Source organism: Camelus dromedarius, chromosome 3, assembly GCF_036321535.1.
Source record: "Camelus dromedarius isolate mCamDro1 chromosome 3, mCamDro1.pat, whole genome shotgun sequence".
NCBI lineage: Eukaryota > Metazoa > Chordata > Mammalia > Artiodactyla > Camelidae > Camelus > Camelus dromedarius.
Window position 1 is genome coordinate 115,607,667 of NC_087438.1, and position 27,725 is coordinate 115,635,391.

The 27,725-nt window shown below is 57.7% G+C and overlaps 1 protein-coding gene across 2 annotated transcripts; it reads right to left on the bottom strand.

Annotated features, from left to right (window-relative positions):
- Positions 1–1,060: 1,060 nt before the first annotated feature.
- WNT9A (Wnt family member 9A) lies at positions 1,061–27,219 on the bottom strand. Of its 2 annotated transcripts, none has more exons than XM_031442264.2 (4): positions 27,088–27,219; positions 7,657–7,913; positions 6,618–6,880; positions 1,061–4,398 (listed from the first exon to the last, which is right to left on the bottom strand). In XM_031442264.2, exons 1-4 carry the CDS (start codon positions 27,180–27,182, stop codon positions 3,916–3,918), a joined length of 1,098 nt encoding a protein of 365 aa, XP_031298124.2. In that variant the 5' UTR covers positions 27,183–27,219; the 3' UTR covers positions 1,061–3,915. The 2 variants fall into 2 exon arrangements, with proteins under 2 accessions (XP_031298124.2, XP_064340615.1); XM_064484545.1 differs by having other exon boundaries at positions 3,914–4,398; positions 6,626–6,880.
- Positions 27,220–27,725: the final 506 nt, after the last annotated feature.

Consider the following 27,725-nt stretch of genomic DNA (forward strand, 5'->3'; position numbering starts at 1 on the left):
AAGAAAAGGAGGTGTGCTCTGTCCTGCCCACCACAGGCCCTGGACCCACCCCTGCTCCCTTCCAACCCAGAGCACACTCTTTTCCCCACCTGGGCCCACCCCTTGCCCTAGGTCCTCCCACCCCTTGCCCTAGGTCCTCCCTCCCCTCGCCCTAGGTCCTCTGGACCGCAGTGGGTGGAGCTCCATCCCTCAAAGTTCACACCTACCTGAACCACAGGTTAGGACTACATATGGGAAAGGGTCTTGCAGAAATATTTAGTCACTTGAGTCAATGATCTCCAGATCAGGGCATCCTGTACTGTCTAGGTGGGCCCTATGTTCCACAACAGGTGTCCTCATAAGGGACAGCAGGGGAGAAGATCGAGAAGACATGGAGATGGCCACACGAAGATGGAGGCAGAGACAGGAGTGATGTGGCCACAAGCCTGGGCATGCCTGGGGCACCAGCAGCTGGAACAGGCAGAGAGGACCGTGCTGTCGAGCTTCCCGAGGGGACGCGGCCTGCCCACACCTTGATCTCAGACTTCTGGCCTCCAAAGCTGGGAGAGAACACGTTTCCGTTGCTGTTTAAGCTGCCACCCCGACCCTGTTTGTGGTCGATTGTTGTGGCTGCCCCTCGACTAATCCAGGGCACAAAGCCTCCCAGCTGTCTCCACGTTCCTGCTCCAGAGGGGAGTGGCACAGGGCCTTGACAGGCACTCTGGGAGAGACGAGGGTCCGGGGGCTTGCACAGACCTCCCTCGTAGCACCGTTTGGGGGTGTGCTAGACGGAGCTGGGCACGTGGGCCTCCAGTGCCAGCCTCGTGAGGGGATCCATGGGGCTGCTCAGTGCCTGGGGACCTTGGATGTGGCCTCTGCATGTGACAGCTGCTGCCTCTCCATGTGTTTACACGGAGCACTGCCCGCTCCCACCTCTGGGGAGGGCTGGGCTGGACTTGGGTCTGTGAGAGACCATTCTGCTCTGTGAAACCCTCTAATGTCCCTCGGCCCTCCTCCCTTCAGGCCTCCTCCTCCCCAGGACCAGCAGAACCCCTCTGAAGGCAGCCAGCTGAGATGGGGCTATAATTTAAAAATACATTTATTTAGTGTTTCCATTTGTTTCTGTTCTGTTACACAAGGCCGTTAAATAAATACATTCTCCAAGTCACTCGAGTACACATCTACTCGCTATACAGATGAGGTAGAGAAATTTATAGGCTCACACGAGGCTCTGAATGTTAAGTCCAGAGTCCCCGTGTGTGAATGCCCCTCTCCTCCCGCCCGCCGGGACCTGGCCAACCAAGCTCTGAGTCACGTCTGTGCACGCTGGGCAGAGAGCAGGTGGCCGGGACCGGCCTGGCCCTCAGCGTGGCTCTGCCCTGCGGCCCCCGCGCTGGGGTTGGGGGGGTGGGGGGGTCTGAACCCCACCACAGAACGTGTGTTCTCTTAGACATCCTCTGCTGAACAGAAGAGAAGCATGTTAAAAAGAGGCTCCATCAGCGGGAGTTGCTTCTTCGCTTAGCAAGACATTCTGATATATATTTACGTATAAACAAATCAGCCAGCAGACGTTTTCAATCTGCCTTGTTAAAAAAAAATACTTTTCTTAATATTTATGACATAGAGTTAAATGTGGTATTTGATTTAAAAAAAAAAAAAGAACCCTTCCTTTGACTTGCCGCCTTTCCAGACCCAGTAGTGACCGAGCTGCAGTCTTGTCATGGAAGAATGGCCAGCTCCGCGTGCTCCGGGGCCCCAGCGAGTGGGGGTGCTTGGAACAACTGAGATGCACCCTAGCCCGTCGCCACCCTCCCCAGCCAAGCGTGAAGGGAGCCCGCCCTGGCCACCTCCCAAGGGACATGCCTCGGCTGCACCGCTCTGGCAGCATGCAGGCGCTCAGGGGCTGTTCTCTGAACCACAGGAGAATAAACTTTACTATTTACACTATAAAACAGGGACAAAGAGACCCACATCCACATAAATAGGTTTTCTTTGCAAAACAGTCCCTAAGGTCCCCGAGGCCTCCCTGGACTCTGAGGAACCCCCTCACTCAGTAGTTCCCTCCTCCACGCTGCCACCCAGCTCTGGGCCTTCCCAGACCCCGGTCCACATCCCCTCAGAGCACAGCCATGGAGCTGAGCAGGACGGGCCTAGGGCTGAGGGCCCTGCCAACAGGGGAAGAAGAGCCCCACGCCTAGGAAGGGCACAGGGCAGGAGCCACACCCCAGCCAACCACTGACCATGCCAACATGGTACGCATAAGCCCCCACATCACACACGTGCACACATGTGCTCACGAACATGCATGCATGCACACATCACAGATGCTCACATGCACACGCATGAACGTGGTTGCACACATGCGTGCATTGACGCACGTGCATGCACACCCACACACAGGTATGCTCACGCATTCTCATGCATGCATACACATCACAGATGCAGACACCTACACGTGCTCATACACAAGCATGCATACACACCCATGCACACACACACATCACATACTCACCCACGTGCACTCATGCATGCACGCTTATGCATTCACACAAACATGCTCATGCACATACACGCCACATACTCATGCATGCAGTCACACACATGCACACGTGTGTGCACACACACTCAAACCAAATCAGGTCAGTGCTGGCCATCCTTTTCCCTCCCCTGCAACAAAAACCCAGCATGGCCTAGGAGAACAGCCTTCCATCTGCCAAATCATATTCCCCAGACTCTCTCGGCTCATGTCTGTCCCCACCCCAGCTCCCTCACAGTGACAGAGAGCAAGCTGTGCATTCTTCATGACATGAACCCTCCAAGGGGCTGGCCCTGCCCCTCCTGCCTCTGCTCACTCCTGTGGGAGAACAGGTCACCTTCTGCCACCCCCAGGATCTGCGCTGAGCAGTCTGAAGTGCGGCGCCATGTGCCCACAGGGTGCGGAGCAGGGCCCGCCCACTTCCCAGGCCAGCCTCACTGCGGGTAGCTGACACGAACCATGGGACCTGGATGCCAGAAACCCTAAGGGTGGTGGCCAGACACAGCTTGCTTCACTTCTTTATAAACAACAACGACCATGTCTCTCTTGATTTAGTGGTTTCAAACGACAAAGCAGATCAGGCAAACAGGTTCGGAGGGGGCGTGGAGGGGAGGGAGAAAGGGGTCCCCCAAGACCAGGCTCTGCCGAGAGGAACAGGAGCCATGGCCTGAGAGGCTGCAGGGACGGAGAAAATAATAATTATATATTAGTTAAATAAAAATAACTTAAAAGTCACTGATATCACTCCAAAGAGAAGTACTCGGTGTCAGAAGGGGCCAGCAGTATACCTCCCGCACCCGGGCGGCTGGGCACCTGCTTTCTCTCCTAGTGGTTTGCTCTCTAAGCCAGTGCTGGTGCGGGACAGCCCTCAGGCAGCCCACGCAGAGGCCACATGGTCACAAAGGCGTGCCCGCTGCTCCTCAGAGGGCACCCAGGACGGGAGGGGTACCGCACTGCGGGAACTGGTGACTTAGGGGGACACAGCTTGGAAAGCATCTGTGCAAAGCTCTCAGGTCACAGGGAGGGACAAGCAGAAAGGATGCGAAGGTCAGACTGGGCCTTTGAGATGAGGAGACAGAGGGTCAGAGATGGCCAACCCAGCCAGCCCCTAGGCCTCTGCCCTGCCTTAAACCCAGATGTGCTGGGGGCATCCAGGCCAGGGGCTCAACCCCTGCAGGTGGATGCCCCTCACACTGCACACACACTGCTGCACCCTAACAACAGCCTGGCCAGGCCCGGGGGCTCAGCCCCTGCGGGTGGACGCCCCTCACATTGCACACACTGCCTGCACCCCTGCCGCAGCCTGGCCAGGCCCGGGGGCTCAGCCCCTGCAGGTGTAGACCTCCTCGCGCTGGGTGCACTGCCTGCACCCCTGCCGCAGCCTGGCCAGGCCCCGGGGCTCAGCCCTTGCAGGTGTAGACCTCCTCGCGCTGGGTGCACTGCCTGCACTCCACGTAGCAGCACCAGCGCACCTGGCACTGGCAGGGCCGGGTCACCACTCGGCTCTGTGTGTTGTGGCCGCGCCCGCAGCAGATGCTCTCACAGTTCTTCTCGCGGTGGCACCTGCGGCCAGCAGTGCCCGGGGAGAAGCGGCCAGCCAGGCAGAAGCTGGGTGAGTCGTCCAGGTGCACTAGCTCCGGGGTGCGGGGTAGCGGGTCGCCGCCACCCGTCCCTGAGGCCCGGCCCCTTGGTGGTGAGATGGCGCCAGCCTCGCCGGTGGCCTCGTTGGTGGTGCTGCCCACCTTGAGCGCCGTCTCGTACTTGTGCTTCAGGCGCTTGCCCACCTCGTGGAAAGGCGCCAGCTGCCGCCAGCACGTCCTCACAGTGCACGAGCCTGACACGCCATGGCACTTGCACGTGGTCTCCACCCCGGCCTTGATCACCTGGTGGGAGGGAGGGAGGCGGGCATGAGGGCAGGCTCTGGGCAGACTGGAGACCAGTCCCCGAGGACAATCGTCTGAGGGGCTGGAACGGCCACTCACCCCAGGGCCAGACCTCATGTGCCTCTAGACAGGGGCCAAGGCCAGGGGTCACCACTGCTCATCAATTCCCTGGCTCACACACCTGTCCCTCCCTCTCTAAGCCACAGACAGCCCAGGACAGAAATCCCACAGGCAGTACCACACCTCCAGAGTGACCACTGCGGTAACCCAAACCCACCTCCTGCATCATCAAGGCCCTCCCTTCCCATCCCTGCATCCGGGGCTGCCTTCTGCAAGGGCAGGGCACGTCACCCCTCTGGCCCCGATGGCAACACCCTACCAGGACCTCATAGTCTGTTCTCAGCAGCTGCTTCCTTAAAAAGGTGAGGACAAGCAAGCTGGCTGGCCTGGTGGCAGAACTGGCCACCAGAATCTATGTCTGAGCTGACCCGTGTCCCTGCCTAAGCACAGGGACGAGATGCTACTACACGTGCAGGTGCTGCGGCCCCCACCCCGTCCAGCCCTGGTGAGAGCACCTTGGAGGGACAGAGAAAGCCTCCGGAGAGGCCCAGATGGGAGGGGGCTACACCCACCCCCACATGCAGGCAGGAGCACGCACATCACGGCCCAGCACTGACACTCCACCCTGGGTCTGGGAAGCTGCCTGAGACCCAGGCTGGGTCCTTCCCCTCCCAGGACTTGGGTTCCCACCTGCAAAACCGTGGAGTCAGGCCAGCTGCCCCACGGGGGCCTCCGGCCTGACTTCCCACACGGGGATCCCTAGAGGGACATGGGGAAGAAGAATGACAGGGGAAGGGGAGGTCCCTCTCCCAGTGGGCCCCAAGCCAGGCCTGAGCTCCCACACTGCCCCCAGGGAGAGTTGGCTCAAGGGGGATTAAGAAACATAGCTGCCCTCCAGCCAGGCAACAGAAGAGTCACATTTAATGATATTTTGCTGAGAAACCCGGACAAATTTAATTAAAATGCGGCTTACCCAGGCCCAGTGGAGCTAATGGAGCACTTTCATATTCTGACTTTTCATTAATAGCTTACAAAAGGGCAAGTGCAGAGGAAAAGAAAGGCCTTGCCTAGGGATTTAATCAGCCCGCACCCCTCCCCAGAGGGTGGAAGGAGGGGCAGAGCCCCCGTCGAAAAGGGGGAAATTGATTCTTTAATAAGCCTGCACCTCAGAACTCCAGCTTCTCAACAAAGAGGGGCTCAGAGTGGGGCTGGCATTAATTACCTCACCCCTCTTCTAGCCCCGGGGCCGAGGCTCCACATCCCACGGGGCTGCAGCAGGTCCCCCTCCCAGCCCCTGACGGTCCCACCGCCCAAGCTGAGCCTTGGAAGGCGTCTGATGGCCCATGTCGTGCAGGGACTAAGAGGCTGGGGTGCTCTCTCCGCAGTGAAGGTGATGGGGCCCGATGCCCCCTCCAGTGGTGTGGACCCAGGAGCCGAGGGCTGGCGGGCAGGGTACCGCTGGCCCAGTCATGCTTGCCACCAGCAGCTCCCAGAACGGCCCAGCCAGAGAGCTGAAATGGTCCTTCTCACCTGGAGTCTTTTGTTTCAGTTTCCCTCAGAACAAAGTCCTGGCCATGGACAAGGCCCCTGAGGTAGAAGCAGCCTCCCCAGCTTGGGCCAGCCACACCCCGAGCCCTTCCCTGGGAGCCCTGAGCCACACTTCCCAGGCTGCCGCCCAGCTGGGCCGCTGGTAATGGGGCTGCCCACCCCTCAGCGCTGGGAGGTAGGGCCCAGTCTGCTGACCCCCTTGTTATATGCTGCCCAGCAGGGAGATCCTCCCCGTGGCCTTGACCACCCAGGACCAGACGCAGACCCACCTGCCTCCTCCCCAGCCTGCAACAAGTAGGCCTTCTGGGTTCACACAACCGTGAGAGACCATGGGGCGCCCCTCCACGGGGCACCACAGGGCACCCCATCACAACTAGCACCCCTGCCTATCTGGCAAAAAATGAGCCTTGTAAGCAGGAGGACTGGAGGCCCTGGCTGTCACCACGTGGCTGGGAACAGAGACACAGAGGCAGCTGCCTCCACCTCCTCCCAGCCCCCCAGCCCTCTCCGCCACCAGTGCCCTTCCCGCAGCCCCTGTGCCCCACCCCTTACACACATCCGGCCCCACCCACCTCTCTGCCCCTTCCCACCCCGCGCCCCGCCCCGCTTGCCTTCACACCCACGAGGTTGTTGTGGAAGTCCACACGGGCTCGCAGATCCTTGCTCGACCGCCGGCCCAGGAACTCCTTGACGAACTTGCTGCTGTACTTGAGGTTGTCCCCGCAGCCACCCCACTGCCAGGCCTCCCGGTTCTCCAGGTCAGGGGCCTCATCACAAGTGCAGCGCTCCATGCGGCCTGCACTGCACGCCTTGGCCAGCGCATGGGTCAGGCCCGCGGAGGAGATGGCATAGAGGAAGGCAGTCTCCTTGAAGCCTGGGGGAGCAGGGTTGGGAGGTGGGGTGTCAGCAGGGCAGAGTAGCCTCCATCCCATTCAGGTGCAGCCAAACCATCTCAAGCACATATTCCAGATAGAGCAGGGTCCTCAGGGAAGGGGGTTTCTGGTGTGCTTCACACAGGAAGGGGCATACCTGCCGCGGCTGACATGCGCACCTGAGGGTAGGAGGCACTCTTTTGTGCCCTGAACATAGGCCTGGTCAGGTGCGGGAGAGAACCCAGAGTGTACTGTAGCCATGGCTGTGTCCAGTGATCAGAGACCCCATCCATCTGGTTCTCCAACCTACTAGACTGGCCAGGGGCCCTCTCTGAGCCCTGCCATGCCCTGGGCCTCAGGTCTCCAGTTTTTAATCAGGCTGTGAGGAGACTCAGATGAGAGTCCCTCTCAGCACCTTCAAGTGGAAGGAGACACGAGACAGGAGACTCTGTGCTCAAGACCGAGGCACCAGCTGAACCCGTGCTCCTGTGCCCAAGCACTGGGCCTCAGCCACTGCTGTAGCGAGAGCCATCAGAGCTGCCCAGATGTGCCTTGCGCCACCAGCAACTGCTCCACACACGTGTGAGGCGGGACCAGGCACGGGGAGAGGGCGGGAGGGAAAGGATGGAACCATGGGGAAGAGAGAGGGGAGCAGTGGGGTCAAATCCCACCCGCAGTCCCAGTCTCGCGGAACTCAGCGGAGGTGATGCGGAGGGATGCACACCAGGGCTAGGCGGCCCTGCCTCCCCGCCCCTGCCCGGTGTCCCAGCGCACTCACCGCGCTTGAGCAGGCTGGCCCGGTAGCGGCCCTCCAGGGTGCAGTTCCAGCGCTCAAAGCGGAACTGGTACTGGCACTCGAGGGCGCTCATGCTGACCGCCTCCACCAGCGTCTCGGCCACGCCCGGGTCCCGGCGGCACATGCGCCGCTGCTTGCGCTCCAGCTTCAGTCGGTCGCACGCCTTATAGTGCGCCTGCGCGGCTGCTTCCGGCTCCAGGGTCAGCGGGAGGATGGTCAAGGGCTCGCTGCCCGTCAGCCTGGGCAGAGAGAGGCCAGAGTGAGGCCGGCCCCCGGGGCAGGAGGCGGCGGGGGCTGGGCGAGGGCGCGGGCGCAGGCGCAAGGGAGGAGCCAGCCCAATTGGAAGGCATGGTGAGAACTGAACGGGGGCCCCAGCGGCCCCATGTCGGGGGCACGAGGGGGCAGCAGGCCCAGGGGCAAGTACAGAAAAGCCACAGAGAACCTGGCAGGGGTGGGGTGGTGAGAAGGCCGTGGGACCCTTGCCCACCAGGAATCCTCTCTGCATCTGCCTGCCCCCATACCCAACTGGCCACTCCACACCCTGCCCTGCCAACTGCATGCCCTGGGTTCTCTCACTGTCTGCCCGGTGAGCGTGCCTCAAGCATCCACATGGCTACTGACGCCTCCCCAACAACTCCCTTCAGACAGGCATACCCCTGCCTCACTGCCTGGCTCTGATGATAGGGAAAGGGACAGATAGGAACCCCTCCCCAACACACACCCAGGAGGGCTGCCCAGCCCAGGGTGTTGGCCAAGGGCACAGACAACCAAGGGCAGGGAGGGGACAGAGCAGCCCCAGGCCACACGAAGCGCACATCCACCACAACCCCCCCACTCCCATGTCTGTTTACCCAGCTTGCTCTAGGGCCCCCACCCTCTGCCATCCCCAGCTAGGGGTGCCCCCGTCATGGCCCTGTGGTTCCCTGAGGAAGGCCTTGGCTCACCCCATCCTCCTGCAGCCTGTGCAGACGGCCCCAATGGCCCCGATGGTATCTCCTAGGACAACGGTACCAGAAAGGGCCTCCCAGGGAAGTGGGCTCCTGGTTCTTCTCCACCCCTTCTCTTGACTGAGCCAAGGCCCTGGCCTAGGTTGGTCGCCACTGTCTGGCCTGCCTGCCCCACTTCCGTATCACCTGCTCCATCCAGGGACTGACAGGCCCTGGCCTTCTTCCTGTTCTGGGCTCAGAACCAGGAGGTCTCAGTGTCCCTGACAGACAACTGCACATCTGGACTCCAGGCACACCCATGCCCAGCCCCAGCCAGACCTTCAGCCCTCCAGAGAGGAAGGTGTCCATCTGGACATGGGTGGGGCGCAGAGCCCACTGGAGCATCACTGGAAACAAGCTCCTCCTACCCTCAAACCCAGCCAGCCCACAGGAATCAGGGGTGCCAGGAGTCCACAGGTACTGGAGCCCTAAAATGTGCCCCATCTTTCTTCAAGAGCCTCCTCAGTGGCACGATGGCCACGGGGCTGACATGGAGCTGCAGCTTTCTGCAGGGGAAGAGATACAGGCGGGGCCTTGGAGAAGCCCACCCTCTAGCAGACTCCAGCAGTAACGCTGCAGCTGGAGGCTTCTCTAGAGACACCCTGGGTACCATCTTCTGAAGCTGCATGCACACAAACCCCCAGCATGCTCTGCCCTGCCTGGGGAAAGGGGGGACATTGCTACATCTACCCTGGCAAGGGTGGGAGCTGTGCAGGGCAGAATCAGCCCTGCCCTGCAGCCCCCAGCCCCTGAACGAGCTGCACCCTGTCTCACCCTCGCTGATCAGCTCCCTGAGGACAAGAAAGCAAGGCGCTGAGGCTCAGGAACCAGGCTGACCAGAGACCCAGGCAGCAGCTGGGCAAGGAGGAATGCCAGGGCAGACTGTCAGGCCTAGGGGTGCAGAGCAAAAAGGACCACCCCCCGCCCCTCCACACTCAGGTGCAGCGTGAGTGGCAGCTGGATAGAAGCAAGGCCACAGTGGGCACCCTGAGAAGATCCATGCCCTGTTCCCTAGGGGCTCAGAGCCGGGGCAGCAGCAGCAGGGTGTGCAGGAGCAGAGGCAGCAACAGCCCCCAGCCCTGAGACCAACGGTGTGGGAGAGCAGAGCCCACAGTGGAGTCCCCGCCAGCTCAAGACCACGCAGCCATCACTGCAGGGCCTGTGCCCTTCTCCCTAAGCAACACTCCGAACCAGGAGGGTCCCCAGGGGTGTGCTGGGAGGCCAGTGTGGGCACAGACTAGAGGAGAAGTCCCAAAGGTCCCTTGTGGGTCACTGAGCGGTGGGGATGCAGAGGTCGCAAGGCCTGCGGGGAGAGGACACATGCGCTTAGAGCCGGGACGATGAGCTGGAGAGGCCGTGGTGCATGCCAGGCCCAGGCCCTGGTTACCTGCACCCCTAACCTAAGGTTAGGACTTCATGCTTAAGGGCAGGGGCCGACACCGAGTAGCTTTATGGACTTGCAGGCCTCCTGCCTGAGGACAGCTGCTGAGCCGAGGCAGGGAGCGGGCAGGGGCCCGAGGACCCCGTGCTGGAGGCCGGAAGAGCTACGCTCCCCACACAAAGGCAGCTCACACGGTGGAGACTTGTCCCCAGACAGGAATGTCAACAGCTGTGCCCGGAACTGCGTGCCATGCAGCTAAAGCACCGTAGCCTCCAACCTGCACACCCCCCAGACTGGATTCTCCAAGTTAATTGAGCTCTGGGCTAGTGCCGAAACATTCCGGCATCCAAGAGGGCCCCCTGCTGTGAGCCTATCCTGGGGGGACCTGGGGCCAGGCTGGAAAGGGCAGCTGTGGGTGTGGACGAGGGGGCTGGATGGCAGGTGATGCTGCCCCCCTCCCTGGCCTGCCTGGAGGCATCGGGGCTGCCTGTGTCCAAATTCTGCACATGGGGGCTGAGGACAGCCCCCCACCAACTGAGGGCCAGCCTGTGTCCACACTGCAGATGGGGAGCTGATCCGGGGGTCCCCACACACCCAGGACCAGCCTGCATAGCTACAGGTACCTTTAGTCCCACCGGCCTCAGCATGTCCACCCAGGGTTCAGAGGCAGCTGTGTAAATGCAGCCATGGGCAAGCTGAGTCTGCCCTGACGCCAGGTGGGGTCTACCTCTGTTCTGGGCTAAGGGGTGTGGAGGAACAGTCAGCGCAAGTCCAGAAATGCCCAGCTGACAGCCATGTGGCCCATGGCTGAGGCCTGAGGCCCAAGGACCACAGGCCTTTCCCCTGAGCCATCGCTCAGCTCCCATGGTAGGCATGAGGCTGGAACCCGAGGGGGCCGGACTGCTCCACCTCCCTGGCATCTCTCATCCCAAGGTGACTCCTTCCCACATCTCTTTTACAAAGGCCCAGCTGTCCTCTGCCCCAAGCCCCCTTAACAGTCCAGGTGGGCTCAGTGCAGCCAAGCCGGGACTGAGGCCTGGGGTGCAGTGACAGAGGACAGACCCTCACGGAGGTGCCAGGAGGGGAGACAATGCACAGGATACAGGGAACAGGGAGGGTGTCAGGGGGGCCTGGGCTCAGTGGGGGAGGCCCCAGGGACAGGAGACAGGTCTGCCAGGACAGAAACCCTGATACAAGGAGAAACCCACAGAAGTATCAGAAAAAAGATGAGAGGTTCATAAAACAGTTTTAGAATCAGGAAGGCTTTTATCAGAGTGACTCAGAATCCAGAAAGCCTTAAATATTTTTAAAAATCGACTATCTAAAAGTGTAAGAGTCTCTGCACAGCAAAAAGCAGCAGAGTCAAAAGACTAATAGATAAAGGTCAGGAGAAATGCTGCAATTTGAATCCCAGGCCAAGGGCAGGCTTTCTTTGCTTGTGTGCAGGCGTGTGCACGTGGGCACACGTGCACGTGTGTATGTCCATGTGTGGACGCAGGTGTATCTTTTCCTCTAGATCAATAACAAAAGAATCAGCTGTTAAGTGGACACAGGACACTAACACACAGTTCAAGGGAAGGAAATATAGCTGGCTGTTAAAACCTGATTTGCGTTTCACTCAAAAAAAGAACGCAAACTAAAACTATATTGATTAAGGTTAAGGTTATTTTTCATTCATCAGATGAGTGCAAGTCGGTGTCTGATAAGGTTGCTGTCAGTGACACAGAGAAAGAGATGTCCTCCATGGCTGAAATCTGGACTGACATATCCGTAAAAATTCCCCCACCACTTCTCTTTCTAGAAATACAGACCACAGGTATATTCTCTTAAAATGAACAAGTATACGTCACTCACGTGTTACCCAACGCAACGCTGTCATACAAACACACAGAAGCACTGTTTGTTATTCAAAAAGACTGGAGATTCATAGAATACAGACTTGTGGTTGCCACGGGGGAGGCGGGTGGGAAGGATCAAGATTTGCAGATACGACTGGTATATATAAAATAAACAAGTTTAAACTTTGTAGCACAGGGAAATATACTCAATTTCTTGTAGTATCTCATGGTGAAAAAGAATATGAAAATGAATATATGTATGTTCACGTATGACTGAAGCATTGTGCTGTACACCAAAAATTGACACAACATTGTAAACTGACTATAATTCAATATAAAAAAAAAAAAAGACTGGTGACTGGCTGAATACACGGGGTCCATCTGATTCACAGAGCATTCAGAAGGCATCAGAAAAGCCAAAGCCCAGCTGCTGTGCACACTCAGTGCACAGACACAGCCCTCTCCCCGCAGAGAACCTATATGCACATCTGTGGGTGCCAGGGCGACCCGGGACAGAGGTGGCCTGGGGTGGAGGAAACATGTTCTTCTCCCAATAGCCTGTGAGCCACTCACCCGTTGTCCCAGGTACACGTGATCCATTCAAAACAGCAAAGTTCAACATACAGCAAGCAGTGTGGGGGAGCCCCGAACAGGCTCTCGGCCCTGTGTGCCAGCCGGGAGCAGTGAGCCTCTGCCCGCACAGCCTGCCTCCGGCTGCCTGGCACAGCACAGTCCCCGCCAACGCCCAGCTGCCCATACCAGCGCACCTGCCACCGTGCCCAACACAGCTGCTGCTGACTCCCCCTCAACCCGCCGGTGGATGCCTGATCTGAGACAGGCGGGCGGGTGCGCGCACAAGCCTGCCCAGGACGTGAGCTGGCTGCCCATAGGGGGCATCCCCTCAGCAGGCAGGCAGGGAGTCCCCGCCCCTGCCTCACCTGACTGACCCCTCCCATTGCTGGACCCACTTCTGGGAAGAAATGACAAGGAGACCTACGTGTCCGTCTGGCACTTTTTAACGTTCATGTATTTTCTTTTATTTTTTTGGCGGGGGGTGGGGTGGGGGAGGAGGTAATTAGGTTTATTTATTTTTAGAGGAGGTACTGGGGATTGAACCCAGGACCTCGTGCATGCCAAGCATGCGCTCTACCACTTGAGCTACCCCCTCCCCACTGTTCATGTATTTTCAGAAGATATAAATTTCTATCTATATCTGAAAAGAAAAGACAAGTGAACTTATATATAAAACAGAAACAGACTCACAGAAGTAGAATACAGACTTGTGGTTTCCACGGGGGAGTGGGATGGGAAGGGATAAACTGGGAGGTTAAGATTTGCAGATACTGACAGGTATATATAAAATAGATAAACAAGTTTATACTGTACAGCACAGGGAAACATTCAATATCTTGTGGTAGCTCAGGGTGAAAAAATATGAAAATGAATACATGTATATCCATGTATGACTGAAGCATCGTGCTTTACGCCAGAAATTGACACAACATTGTAAACTGACTATACCTCAATTAAAAAATAAATAGAAAAATAAACCAAAAAAAATGTACACCTATATCTGGCACAGGGAAGTGAGCAGTACGACTGCAACACAGCTCTCACTCGGCTCAAGGAACAGCCTTGTGCCGGGCACTTCTGACTCCCACCCACAATGTCATAAATAATCTGCTAAACATTCTCCGAAAGTTCCCCCGTCCTGCTGTGCACATCCAGCTCTCCATCTGCCTGGTGCTAACACCTGCCTGAGAGGTTTGGTGGGTCCAGCATCCCGCCCTCAGGACCCCGAAGGTCCTGTCTCCTCACTGCTCTGTGACATCACAGCAGCCTCACACGTGGCTCATTCCCAGGCTCCACCCTGGGCCCGTGGTCCGCAGCCTGACATTTTACTGGAACTGCATCAGGACCTCCTTCCAGCAGATTCTGAGGGCATGTGTTGGCTCTGCATTTGCATACACATGTGACAGGGTTGGCTGGGGCGGTCACATCCGCTGCGAGTGCAAGACCGGGTCTCTCCCTTGGTGAGCACGGTCTCTCTCCATTTACTCAGAATTCCTTCCTGCCTCTGTCTGAAGTTTTATAGGTTCCCTGACTCGACGGCTGCCCTGTGTTAGTCCTGTTTTCTGGGGTGATAATGTGTAAAAATAAAACATCTTTAGAAAGTCAGTCTTCCCTCTGTTGCTGACCTACAAAAATCCAACTGACTCTATGCTGATCTAGTATTTGGTGACCTTGCTGCGTGTTGTAATTCACCTCTGATGATTTTCAGATGCTTTGTGTACAATCACACAGTCTAAAGAGACACTCATCTGCTTTCTGACTTCTCAATCCTATGTTATCCTTCCTGCCTTCCTACACCGGCTCGGGCCACCACTACAGTCATGCAGAATCCACGAGCTACCTTCTGGGGCCCAGCCTCCCCGCCCCCAGCTCCGCAGCCACCAGCCAGCACAGAGCTGTCTAGTGTCCTTGCTGGCATGTGTGGCCATATGGCGAGGGAGAGAATGGTGGACACCGTGACCAGAAAGTGAGGACCCTCCTCTTTGCAGGTCTCCTTCCCACAAGCCCAAACTTGTATCTCTGCCACCCAGGTCCAGGCTTCTGAGACAAGGGTGCCTTAAAGGCTGGCACTACAAGACCAGAAACCAGGAATCAGCGTACCCGCAGAGTCCGAATGTGATTGCTGCATGAGAGAAATGACTCCCATCACACTTGACGGTCTGTTAAGGCAGCTGGCGTCACAAGGATTCAGACAAGGTGACAAGCACCCCTGTCTGGCTCTTGGTCTTACAAGGGAAGCCTCTGCCGTTTCACCACTAAGCCAGGAGGTCTGCTCTGCGTTTTTCTGGACACCCTGCATCGAGTTAAAGAAGTCCCCTTCTGCTTTTAGTTTGCTATGAGTGTTTTAAAAATTACAACTAGACGTTGAATGTCATCTCATGTCATCCCTGCATCTTTTGATGTGTGGTTAGTTTTTCTCTTTTAACCTGCTAAATTGAGGAATTTCACTTACTGATTTTTCCAATGTTAGATATTAAACATTCCTGGAATGAACCGGGACTAAACCCAGCTGGCCACGGAGGGTTTTATCCTTCCTCTGTTTTGCTAGATGTAACTTGACAGTGTTTTGTCTAGGATGTTTGCATCCGTGCTGGTCATTTTCTTCTCCCATGTTCCTCCTGCTGAGTTTCAGTGCCTTTGCAGGGAAAGTTTTGCTTTATTCTGTTTTTAATATCCTGGAAGAGTTGTGTCAGATTAGAATTGTGTCTTCTTGACTGTTTGGCGGAACTTGCCATGAAGCCACTCAGGCTGAACTTTCCTTGGTGGAAGGATTTCCTTTCTGATCCAATTTCTAGTTTCCCTTCTTCTTTTTTTTTTTTTTTAAACAGCTTTATTGAGATATAATTTACCTACCATAAAATTTGTCCGTTTAAACTAAACAGTTCGGTGTTTTGTAGTCTATCTGCAGATATGTGCGAACACCACCGCGGTCAATTTTAGGATATTTTCATTGCTTCAGAAAGAAACCCCATGAGATACTCCTTAGCTATCAGTTTCCTAATCCTCTCCCTCAACTCCTGGCAAACACTAATCTACCTTCTACCTACAATAGGATTGGCCTGTTCTAGTATTTTATATAAATGGAATCATATAACGTGTGGCCTTCGGTGTGTAGTTTCCCTCACTTAGCACAATGTTTTCAGGGTCCATCCATGTTGTAAACGTGTCAGTGCTTCACCCCTTTCGTTTCCAGATGACACTCCATGGTGTGGATATCCCACATCCCGTTTACTCCTCAGATAATGGACACCTGAGGTGAACACACTTCAGCTGTCGTGCACGATGCCACTTCGACCATTCACGTACATGCTTTTTCGTGGACATATGTCTTCATTTCTCATAGGTATACACCCAGGACTGGGACTGCTGGGTCATAGAGGAATTCTACGTTCCATTGTCTGGGAAACTGTCAGATTTTTTTTTTCCCCACAGTGGCTACACCATTTTACATTCTCAATGACCCAATTTCTTTGCTTCCTATAGTATTCATCAATATTTCTGTATCGTGAATCTTTTTCTGTTACTTTTCTGGTTTTCTCCATTTTTTCCCTGAATTTTCAGGTTTATCAGCATGGAAGTGTCCATTACATCCCCTTGATTTTCTTTGCAGAATCTATGATGATCCCCATAACAGGACACTAGCACTCTGAGCCTCCTCTTCACTGGGTAAGTCTCCTCAGATTTTCTGAGACCTTCTTCCCAGAGGGGGATCTGTTCATCTCGAATGCATGTTGGTTTACGTTGTCAATTTCTGCACAACTTCTCCTTTCTTCTTCCTGCCTTCCTCGGGCTTGCTTTCCTCTTCTTCTCCTCACTTCTCTGCTGGACACCTGCTGAGTGCTTTCAGGTGCCTCTCCACTTCTGAAACATCGAAGCTCCCTCTGTGGCTGCTTCAGTCTAAAGCTGCAGCTTTCAGTCACCAGGCGGAGCCTGAGTCACACCCTCAGGTCACCAGCTTGAGCCTGACCCAGCCTCAGGTCACTATCCGAAAACTGAGTCACAGGTCAGATCGCTGTACTGAGCCTGAGTCACAGCATTAGGTCACTGGACTGAGCCTGAGTCACAGTGCCTCCTTCCCTCTCCACTCTCAGCTCCCTCCTGGCCTCATGGCCCATGGAGCTGGTGTGTTCTCTCACCACCCTCTCATGTTCTCTGTCCTTAAACTTCCTCTGTGCATCTCCCACACGGAGCCTAGAATTAGTCTAAGGACCTGACTACGACCCCAATCACCTCAGTCTTCTACTTGAGGCATTTCACCCACTGGGATCCTGGGGTTTCAGTTTATCCTTTCTGCTGGCCATGCCTCTCTGTTTCTTTTTTTTTTTTCTCCTCTCCTGCCTCTTTTTGGGTTATTATTATGATTCTGGTTTTCCTCTTATTAATCTGAAGTCTTATCTTTCCATGAGTTTCATGGCTACCCTCAAAATTACACCATGAGTCTGTAAGTTACCCGTGTCCAACGATGGTCAACACCATCCCCTTCTGGGTAATATGAGGCCTGAGAACACAGTCCTGTTGACTCCCCTGAATGATCTGCTGTTGCATATTTTCGTTCTAACACCCAGAACCCAACAGGAAGTTGTGCGATGCTGGGAGCTTCTCTTTGCTTTTCATTCCTTTCTGCGTCTGGAACGCAGCAGGGCCGTTTCCCATGCCTGAGCTGCAGAGTCAACATTTCCTCCAGAGCAACTCTCGGTCTGTCTGAAATGTCTTTATTTCGCCCTCATTTAGAGTTACCTTCCCCAGTCGTAGAGTTCCTGGCCGGCAGTTATTTTTCCTTCACGCACCACATGGATGGTCCCACCGTTTTCTGGCTTCCTTCTCAGTTCTAAAGTTAGCTGTCAGCCTGAGACGATCCTTGGAAGGTGATCTGTATTTTGTTTTCTTGGATTGCTTTTAGGATTCTTTGTCTTTGGTGTTTTGCGGTTGCAATCTGTTATGTCCCGGCATGAAAGACACTGGGCCCCTTGAATCTTCTTGATTGCTCTGATCAGCTTCAGAAAATTTTCAGCCATCCTTGCCAGACATCACCCCTGTCTTCTAGCTCTGGGCCTCTGGTGGAGCACACGGGACCACCTCCCAGGGTCCCCAGGTTTCTCGCCCTCTGTTTCCTGTGTGTCTGCCTTCCCGTGCTATACTCTCAGTAATTTCTCTTGACCTATCTTACAGTTTGCTAATTCTCTTCAACTGGTTCTAATCTGCTTTCAAATCAGTCTATTACTTAATTTTTTCCCTAGTTCTGCTTGGTTTTTCCAAACTTGCTGGGTCAGTTTTTGCAGCTTCTCATTCCTTACAGATATCCCTCGCTTATCTTGCTCGTGAAAACACAGAACTGTTCTGTTCAGCGTGGGATGGTCTGTTTACTGGTCTGCTGCCGTCATTTCTGCAAGTTCTTGGAAGCTTTCCACGCACACCATATTATCTCTGATCATATGCTGGTCACCATATTTGAGAAACCGTTCGCAGGAACCATCTGACGTAAAAGATAAAGGTCCCCCAAAGTTCACACCCACCTGGAACCTCAAAGTATGCCTTATTTGGGAAAAGGGTCTTTGTAGATGTAATCAAGGTAAGGATCTTGAGACTAGACTGGATCAGGTCCCACACTGCTGAGGGCCTGCCCCCCGACCAGCCTGCAGCAGCTCTACAGAGACCACCCGCCAGCCCTGGCGGGGCAGGAAAGATCCCAGGACAGACAGAGCAGGGTTTAGGGACGCCTAACCCCCTCTGTGGGCCAGGCTGGAGGTTATCATGCCTGACTGCTTGGGGACTAGTAGGACAGCCCCTCTGAGCACCTAGTCAGTCACACATCCTCACACCTGCCCCCCGAGGACAGCCAGGTAGCAGGATGGGCACTGCTGGATGAGGGTGGGTGCAGGTGTGGCCCACACCGGACATGGGACCGTCACTGTCCCACACTACGAAGCCCCTGGAACGCCTCACTCCATCCTGCAAATAGTTGGGGGGGTGGGGACAGATTCCAGTGGCCATTCCTCCTGCCAACAGGCCCAGCCACCCCAAACCCTGCTCCCCAGGCATGGGGAGCTGAGAACCTGGGCTGGGCAGAAGCAGAAGAGGACAGTGTTCCAGAAGCCACAGTGCCCTGCCAAGGAAACCGCATCCCCACCAGACAGCATTTAATTTCTGTGTGAATCAAATTCAAAACAAATTCCAGTGCTAAGAAACTGACTCTGAGATAATCATCCATCCTCCCGGGCCTACAGCCTCCCGTGGGGGAGGTGGGCGTGAGTGTAGGGTGGGCGCAGGCACCGCCAGAGCCCGGGCTCCACCATCACTGGTGCCCTGCCGCACCACGGAGGAGGTGAGGCAAAGGGACGGGGATGAGCAGGGCAAGAGGGCAGTCCCCCGTTCACAGGTCACACTGCGGCTGTCACCTCGGACAGCTGCGAGAACTGCCAGGCCCCAACTTCCCTACCTCACAGGGCCCCAACATTGCAGAGCATGAAGAGCTCTTGATCGGCCATCAGCTCCATCACTGGCCGGCTCCTCAAGGCATCGTCTGGCCCGGGCCTGGCCACCCTGGGAGTCAGCTGGCAGACACAGGACTCTGCAAAATCCTCTACACTGGAACTCACAGCACTGCCCACCAGGCCTGGCGTCCACGAGACTAACAGAATTGTGCCCATCCACACTGGCCCCTGAAGCAAGCAGAACCCATGGGAACCCCAGACCCTGAGGGCCACCAGCCAAGTGCCCCCTTTCCAGTGCAGGATGGGGGAGCCAAGGTCAGAGAATGGCAGGCCAACGGGCCCCAGGAGTGTGGTGGAAGATGCATGGGACCCCCAGGTTCACTGGCTGCCGTTGAGGAGAAGATGGGCAGCAGTGGCTTCACGGAGGAACCAGAGTGGCCAGGCCGCCCCTGTGCCCTAGTCACCACACCCCCAGGCCTCACAGATGGCCACAGACCCACCACAAGGAAGGACAGGCGGGAAACAGGGCAGGTGCTTGGAAAGCCACAGAGCCCCCTCTCATGACTACCAGCATCATGTCGATGAGCAGTTTCCTTCCTGGAGCTGGCCTGCAGGGTGCCCAGTACTGTGCCTGACACAGATGGGGGACACTGGGATAGCCCCAATCAACAGCCCACCCTGGGGTGGCCTGGGGCAGCCCCTGCTGCTCCCTCTGTCCAGGAGGCAGCCAGCTCTGATGTGCTCTGGTCTGGGAGCCCCTGGCAGTCTCTGCTCTCGGGCCAGACCACTTCCCTGGCCACGTCTACCTCAGGTATCGCTAAGAAAAACAAACACAGCTTGAGGCTTGCCTTTTTCCATTCCCTCGTCCGGCTGCCGGCCTCGAGGTACAGGGCCTGCCAGCTGGGCGGCCGGGTTTCCTCCTGCGGCCAGAGGCACCAGGCCAGCCAGGAACCTCGCTGGGAGGGGCAGGGGAGGTTGGCGGGCCATGCCCGCGGGTCACGGAGCCAGGCAGCCAGCACACCACCCAGGTCGACACTGCCCAGTGTGGGGCTGCCCTCCTCCAGAAGCCCTGGCACAGCCACCTGCCACCCGACCTAGCCTGCAGATGTCCCTTAATGATCAGCCCCTGCAGGAAAACAGGCTGGTCATCACCCAGCCCACGCTACCAAGTCCCACCCCCGATGCCAGCTCAGACCTGCTAGGCGGCACGGCCAGGCACCTGCCCCCACCTCCCCAACCCTTACCCGATGGGGTCCTTGCTCTGCCTCACAGCTGCCCCCAGGAGCTCCAGTGGAGCCCTCTGTCCTCTGCACGGCACCCACAGCAGCAGTGCCCCCCAAAGCACCAGGTCGGCTGCACCTGGCCACGATCTGTGCACTGGAAGGTGGTGTGGCCCAGCCAGCAAGGGTGGGTAGAGCATGGTGGAGGTCAGGGCCAGGGGTGGGCAGGGGGCCAGCCCACCTGGTGAATGGGCACCTCGGACCCCACACCAGGCTCCTGCTGCAAAGTCAGGAAGCAGAGGGGAGACTGGATCCTCCAGAGGCCTCAGGAGTACCAGCCCCAGAGCGGTTTGGGGAAGACCCGACGAGGGACCCTCAGGGGCTCCCCAGAGCTGAGCTACAGGTAAAGAGCGATGCTGCCGGGCTACCCTTGGGCTTCCTGGAAGAGGCAATAGCAGAGTCAGACCCTGGAGGACGGGTAGGCCCATGGGGACAGTGGCCCTGCTACTCACCCACCAGAGGCCAGCTTCCAAGCGGGAGCCTAGCCTCACCCACTTCCCAGACAACTGCGCCTCCTCTAAAACCTCCCACAGCCTGTTGAGCCAGGGTGGGTACCACAAGGGCACTCCCACTGCTGGGACAATACACAAAGGGAGCCAGGTGCCCCCCCAGGCTGGGATTAAGGGGGCTGAGTGCCGGCCCTGCTGACAGGTGTCATTTTTCTGCAGCCAGGAAAGCCAAACCAAGCCCCTTATCAGCTCATCGCTCCTCCCCGAATCCACAGCCTCCCCACCTCCTCCCCCGGGGAGGAATCGTGTGCATGCATTCTTTTCCAGGAGAAAAAATACCCACACACTTCCATTGTCCCAGCTATCACAAGGCCCCTGAGGCGGGTGGTGGGTGCCACCCTCAGCCGGGGGCCACCCTGGAGCCTGGGCAGGACCGCGCTAGTGCCCTCGCCCCGGAGTTGGGTCCCGGATCACAGTGGCAAGGACCGGGGTGAGATTAGGCCAGCTGTCCTCCCGTCCAGACGGCCGCCGGCTGTGGCAGAACATCTGCTCACACAGCTGAGGAGAGCCAGATGGCGGCGGCTTCCTCCTCACCTCAGGCCCCACCATGAGGCCTCCGGCCTCCACCGCCTGTGCCCATAAGGTTCCCAGCCCAGAGGCCCAGTCCTGGCCTGATGCTGCCACCTGCCCCTACCTGGTCTCTGTATTGGATGGCAGGGAGGGGCAGGGCAAGGACCCTCCCCAGGAGTCTGTGGAAGGGGATGTGGCACAGGCAACTGCTAACAGGTTGGGGGTCCAAAAAACCAAAGAAAAGACTAGCCAGGAGAGGGGTGGGAGGCAGGAGGGCCTCTGGAGACTAGAGATGCAAGGGACAGCCAGCTCCTTCAAGGGATCTCCTCTGCCTCCCCCGCCTTCTCTTTCCACCTGCCTCCCCACGTCTGCCCCAGACTCATGCACCGGGCAACTGGGACACCTCGGTCCCTCTGTTGGCCACAGAGGTCCTGGACCATGAGTCCAGGAAGAATCACCCCTCCTTTGCAGACAGGAAGCCCAGGCCCACCACATACCACCCCTCTATCCTCTCCTGTCCCTGGAGCTTCCTCCGCCATCCCCAGGCACCTTCTCCTCAGCCTACTGGCCATGCTCTGTGTCCCTTGTCACCTGCTACTTTGAGGTCTCACACACAGGGCCAGTACCAAGGGGCCTCAGCAACCTCCCTGCCAGCCCCTCGGCTGCCCTGGACACTGTGGAAAAGGCCCCGCTGCCTGGGCTCTCCCTCCCCGCCAGCTCCCCGTGCAAGCGCACCCTTTCCTGACCCTCTGAAGTACACTCTTGTTCCCCACAGCCTCTCCCCCAAATGCCGAACGCCAGATCCGAGGGCTTGCAGGACTGCTTCAGGCATGCCTGTCCTGAGGCGGGTCTCCGCGGGCAGCCCCTGCCAGGACTGTCGCCCAAACCCATCTGACTCCCCAAACTGCTGCCTGCCTAGCTCAGCACCACCAGCCCTGGCCGGACAATCACCTGGGACACCTCCCACTCTGTCATCCCCTCTCTAGCCCAGGCGGACTCTGAGTCACCCCAGCCTCACTGTGAAAGGCTGACCTCTCCTAGAGGGCCACACAGGACCTCTAGCTAGGACACAGGCTCAGTATTCAGAGAAGCAGAGGGGGTGCCACCCTGCCCTCCCTGACCCCACACCCCATCCCTACCCCATGACAGCAGCCCCTCAAGGGCAGCACCTGAGTTCAGTGCCAGGGCCCCCAGGCAGCCCCACTCCCCAGACCAGGCTCCAGCAAATGGACAGCCACCTGCCCCCTGGCCCCCACGCAGGCCACGGGGGGTCGAGCAGGAGGAAGATCTGCTGGGAAGACCCTTGGGTGCAGCCCCTGCATACAAGGGCGAGAGATAGCATGCCGACTCACAGGTCGAGAAAATAGGTCCTCTCCTCAGTCCAAGAACAGAGCCAGAACATTTGAAGCGCCCTTACAACTCAAGAAAAAGACAAACAACTGAGCCAAAACTTGGGCACAGGAACTGAACAGATATTTCCCCAAAAGAAAACATTACAAATAGTTAATATGTATGTGAAAAGGTGCTCAGTATCACCAGTGATCAGGGAAATGCAAATTAAAACTACAATGAGACACCACCTCACATCTACTAGGGTGGCTAGAATTTAAAAAAAAAAAAAAAGATTTTTCTTAAACCAGAGAATTAACAAGCATTGGTGAGGATGTGGAGAAATTGGAACCCTCACACATTACTGGTGGGAATGTAAAATGATGCTGTGGAAAACAGTTTGATGGCTCCTCAAAATGTTAAACACAGCATTACTATATGATCCAACAATTCCACTTCTACGAATATATACCCAGAAAAACTGAAGATATACATCCACAAGAAAAACCCAAAACAAAAAAACTAAAAACTTGTACACCGATGTTCACAGGAGCGTTATTCACAACAGCCAAAAGGTGAAAACAACCCAAGTGTCTATCAACAGATAAATGGATGACAGAAATGGCCATGTGTCCATCCAGGCAAACATTATTTAGTCACAAAAACAAATGAGGCAATGAGTCATGCTGCAAAGGCGGATGAATCTTGAAAACAGTATGCTCAGTGAAAAAAGCCAGACGCAAAAGGCCACATAGTGTATGATTCTATTCATATGAAATGTCCAGAACAGACAAATCCACGGAAACAGACAGTGGATTAGTGGTTGCCAGGGGCTGAGGGAGGAGGGGATGGAATATGAGGTTTCTGGGGTGATGAAAATGTCCTGGAATTAGATAGCGGTACTGGCTGCAGTTTTGTGGATGTACTAAAAACCACTGAACTGTATTCTTCAACTAAGTGAATTTACAGGATATGAGTTACATCTCAATTAAAAAAAAAAAAATGAACTTCAGCTCTAACGGCCACTTGGTACCCCATTCACAGTGGTCCAGAGCACCTCAGCCGCCTTTCAGACTGGCTCCCAGAACTCCTCATGGGGCTGGGGAAACCCTCAGGTGCCACACCTGCTGCTGCCTCCTCCACACAGGCCTCCAGGCCGCCTGCACCAGAGAGGTGGGACCAGCCCACAGACCTTACAACAGGGCCCAGCTCCCCCAAGCCAGCCTGCAAATGTTTCCTGTGCAGCGTGGAGCGCCGCAGCCAACACCATGAAAGAGCCTTAGGGCTCACCATGCCTTTTCTTACTTCTTTTAAAGATTAATCACATTGGAAGCCTCAGGCTGCCACTCGCCCGGGCAGCCCCTGGATGTCTAGCGGCCTCCCCAGGGGCCTCTGCTAGGGGCTGGCTCAGCACACACATGGGATCTCTAAGAAAAAGACAGTGAGGTGCCAGGGAACCCAGGCCCCAGTCTGCCAGGCACAGATTCCCCCCAAATCCCCAGCCCCAGCCCCTGGCTCCATGCTCAGAGCAGCACAGGGGTGACTTGCCCCAGGCTCTCTGGCATCCCTTACTGAGCAGGTTTCAGCAAAGATCACCCTTTAGCTCCATCTTCTCACCTGATGATAACACAGAGAGAGAGAGAGAGAGAGAGAGAGAGAGAGAGAGAGAGAGAGAGAGAGAGAGAGAGAGGAGCAGCGTACGGGTGAGCCCACCCAGGTCCACAGCGTGTTGGCAGCAGGGAGGGGTGTCTAAGTTTGTGTCTCAAACTTGCCACAAGACCTTGGGACAGCCTCTTCCTGCTCAGAGCCAGGCTCTACTTCCTTCCAAGAGGGCATGAGGCCAAGCTGTCTAGGCCCCCAGAGCACAGACATCTCTGTAGCCCCAGGAGAACCAGATGGAAACACCACCTGCTAATAACACCAAGAAGCAGGGTTAGGCCAGGGAGGAAGACGGAAGGGCCCCTTCTCCATGGCAGGCAGGCAGGTGACCTGGAGGGCCCTGCCTGGTGGCCAGAGGCTGCGAGGAGGGCAGCAGGCACAGGACGGGTTGGGTTGCAGCCTGGGGAGGAGAGTGGGGGAGGCGGGGCAGAGAAGGCTCCCATCGCCCACGTGATCCTCCCCCAGGCCAGCCTCTCTGGGTTCTGGGCTGTAACTGGAGCTGCCCTGCCTGTGAGCCTCTGTGCCAGGCAGAGCTTTCAGAGTGGGGGAAGGGGAGAGGAGGGCCTGAATCTCGGCTCCTTCCCCCTGTTCCCTCTGTACTCTGGGTGGAGAGGGAAGCCCCAGCATAAGGCACAGGGAGGCCCCCTGGCTCTGGCCCAGCCTGGCCCAGCCCTGCCCGGCCCTGCCTGCTTTAGGCCACCTCCTCCTCCCCCACTCCTCTGGCTCCTGCCCCTTTACTGGGCCAGGAGAAAGGGCCCCAGACCCAGACCAGCTGGCCAAAGCCTGGGCCCCCACACACAGACCAGCAAAGAGCGTATCTTCCCCCCCTACTCCTTCCAGACCAGGCCCCACCTTGGGAGACAGTTGAGTCCCTGGGGCAATCCTGAGCAGCACGCTAGGCGTGGACTGCTCCAGCAACAAGTCCCTTCCCTCCTCTGCCTGGTCAGCTGGCACAGAGCCTGGCCCCCTCCAGGACCCTGGTCCACCAAGCTGAGCCCTGTCTCTCTCTCATGGGCGGGGGAGGGTACACGCAGCAGAGCCAGCTGTCCCCAGGACAGGACTTGGGAAACCTCACTTGATGGGGCCTTTGGAGCCAAAGAGCAGGGCTGAAAGGGCTGGCTGGAGAAGACACGGGGGTGCCAAGCACTCTCTGCTTGCCACACACCCACTGGAATTTATTCCCCTCAAGGGAGCTAAACAGCAGAGCTCAATGACTTCCTGGGAGGTGCGAAGTGCAGAGAGCATGGCAGGAGAGAGGGATGCTGCAGGGCTGGCGGTGGGAGCTGGGACCCGACCTCCACCCTGTGGACCTGATCTTCCCAGGGAGAAGAGGCCGGCAGCAGGGAGACTCCAGGCAGAGCACAGTGCACACAAGCCCAGGGTGTGTCTGAAACCTGGTGAGCAGACCCATGGCTGGGCCCGGACAGCGAGAAGGCACAGCTGGCTGACAGGCCATCGTGACTCACCGTGGACCTGCAGCCAGACAGCCATCCTCTGACCCTCCCTCTGCCCGAGAGGGTGAGGCAAAGGCTGCACAGATGGCATGCAGGGGCGTGCCAGCCTCTGCACAGCCTGGGCCCCAAGCAGGCCAAACCCACAGCCCCAGCCCTGGCTGCGGGGTGGGGTCTCTAGGGGAAGGAGACAGGGAGCTGACCCTGGAAGACAACCCAGGAGAAAGGAACAGGAGAAGGGGGGAGTGGAGAAAAACACAAAGGGAAAGTTTCCCATGAAAATATTTTATTTTCTTTGAGAACAGGATACACCTGCAGGGCTCCTCGCCCAGTCGGCCTCTCCCTGCCCTGGCAGTGCCACATTTCTGGACCAACGGGGCCCTCTGCCGGCCAGGCCGCTGCGCGCCGGCACCCGGGCCAGGGGAGAGGGAACAGGTGACGACGGGTGGAAGGCGGCAGCCCGGGAGCGGCTGCAGGGCACCCAGGACAGGGGCTGGGCACGACTTGAAAGTGGCCTCGGTTCCAGGAGTGGCGCGGGGCTGAAAGGCGGGGAGTCTGAGGAGAGCCGGAGGGCTGCCCGCACGGTGCCACCCAGTCCTCAGGGTGCCCATCTGCAGAGCGCAGCGAGGGTCCCCAAAGCTCGCCCGGCTGGGCATCCCAGAACTGAGAGCAAGGAACGAGGAATGGCAAGAAGGAACATCGGAGAGACGCGGCCAAATCGCGCAAACTACGCTGCGGAGAAGTGCGCGGGGCAGCGACCCCGAAGACGGCGGGAGGCAGCATGCACGACCTGGCCGGGCCCTGCGCACCGGACGGGGTCCCACCGAAGCGCTCTTGCGGGCCGGGGCTCGAACGAGCGTCAGAAGCAAAACGCAAAAAAATAAATAAATAAAATAAAATAAAATAAAATAAAATAAAATAAAATAAAATAAAATAAAATAAAATTCCTCCAGCTTGGAGGTTTTCTCCCCTTTGGGGCTCAGTGCAAGGAACATCTGGATTTTGTACGTATTTTTTTGTTGTTGTTAAATTAACTTCTCAAGGAGAGAAAGGAGGGGGAAATTGCAAGGGGGGTGGGTGTACAGGGGCCAAGGAGGCTCCAGACGTTTGGCAAGAAATCGGCGGCCTAAGGGAGCCGGGACTAGAGCTTGGTCCCGGAGCCCCAGGGAGCCCCGCACACGGCCGCGCCCGCAGCCGCAGCGACTACGGCTCCGGGGTCACGGAGGACCGCGGCCTCAAGCCAGCCCGTCGGGTACGCCGGCGCCTCTCCGCGCGGCGCGCCACGGGGACACCGACTTGCGGATCCAGCGACGCGCACGCCGCAAACAAACAGCTCCAGGCAACCCGGCGGCCCCCACTAGCCCGGGCACCACTCCCCGTGCACCTGGGTCGCCCCCGCCCTCGCGCCCGCGCCGGCCTCGGGCCCGGCCCGCCCGCCCCGCCCGCCGGGCCGCCGAGGCACCTACCCGAAGTAGGCGGCCGAGGGGCGCAGCGCGGCGAGCAGCAGCGTCAGCGCGAAGGCCGCGGCCAGCCAGCGCGCCAGCAGGGGCCCATCCAGCATCTTGCCGCGCCGCGGCGGCTGACCATCGCGCTCCCAGCCCCGCGCAGGGCGCCCCGCGGCCGCCGCCCTCTTATAGCGCCCGGAGGGCCAGGCCGGGGGCGGGGCGCCGGCCAGCTGGCCCGGCCCCGCCCGCGCCCGGGGAGGGGTCACGCCGGCGCCGGGGGCGGGCCGAAACCCGAGCCAACTCGCCGCCCTGCCTCGTCGCAGCCCGGCCACTCGGGTTCGGGCGCGCCCCGCGCGTGGGGAGGGAGGCACGCGAGGGCGGGTGGGAACCCGGGCGGCCGGAAGAGGAGGGAGGGGCGGGGGCGCGTTGGGGGCCGGGGGAACGGAACGAGCCCCTGGGCGGCTGTAGGGGCGGAGACGAGGCGGAGCGTTGACGGCCTGGGGCAAGACGGCGGGGGCGGGCGTTGGGCGACAGGCGGGGTGGGAGCAAGAGGGTGGGAGCGTTAGGGGATCTGGGGGTGGGGGACTCGGAGCGGCCAAGGGGGCGGGGTGTGGCCTGGGGCGGGGCCAGGGCGGAGCTCTTGGCCCCGACGCCAGGAG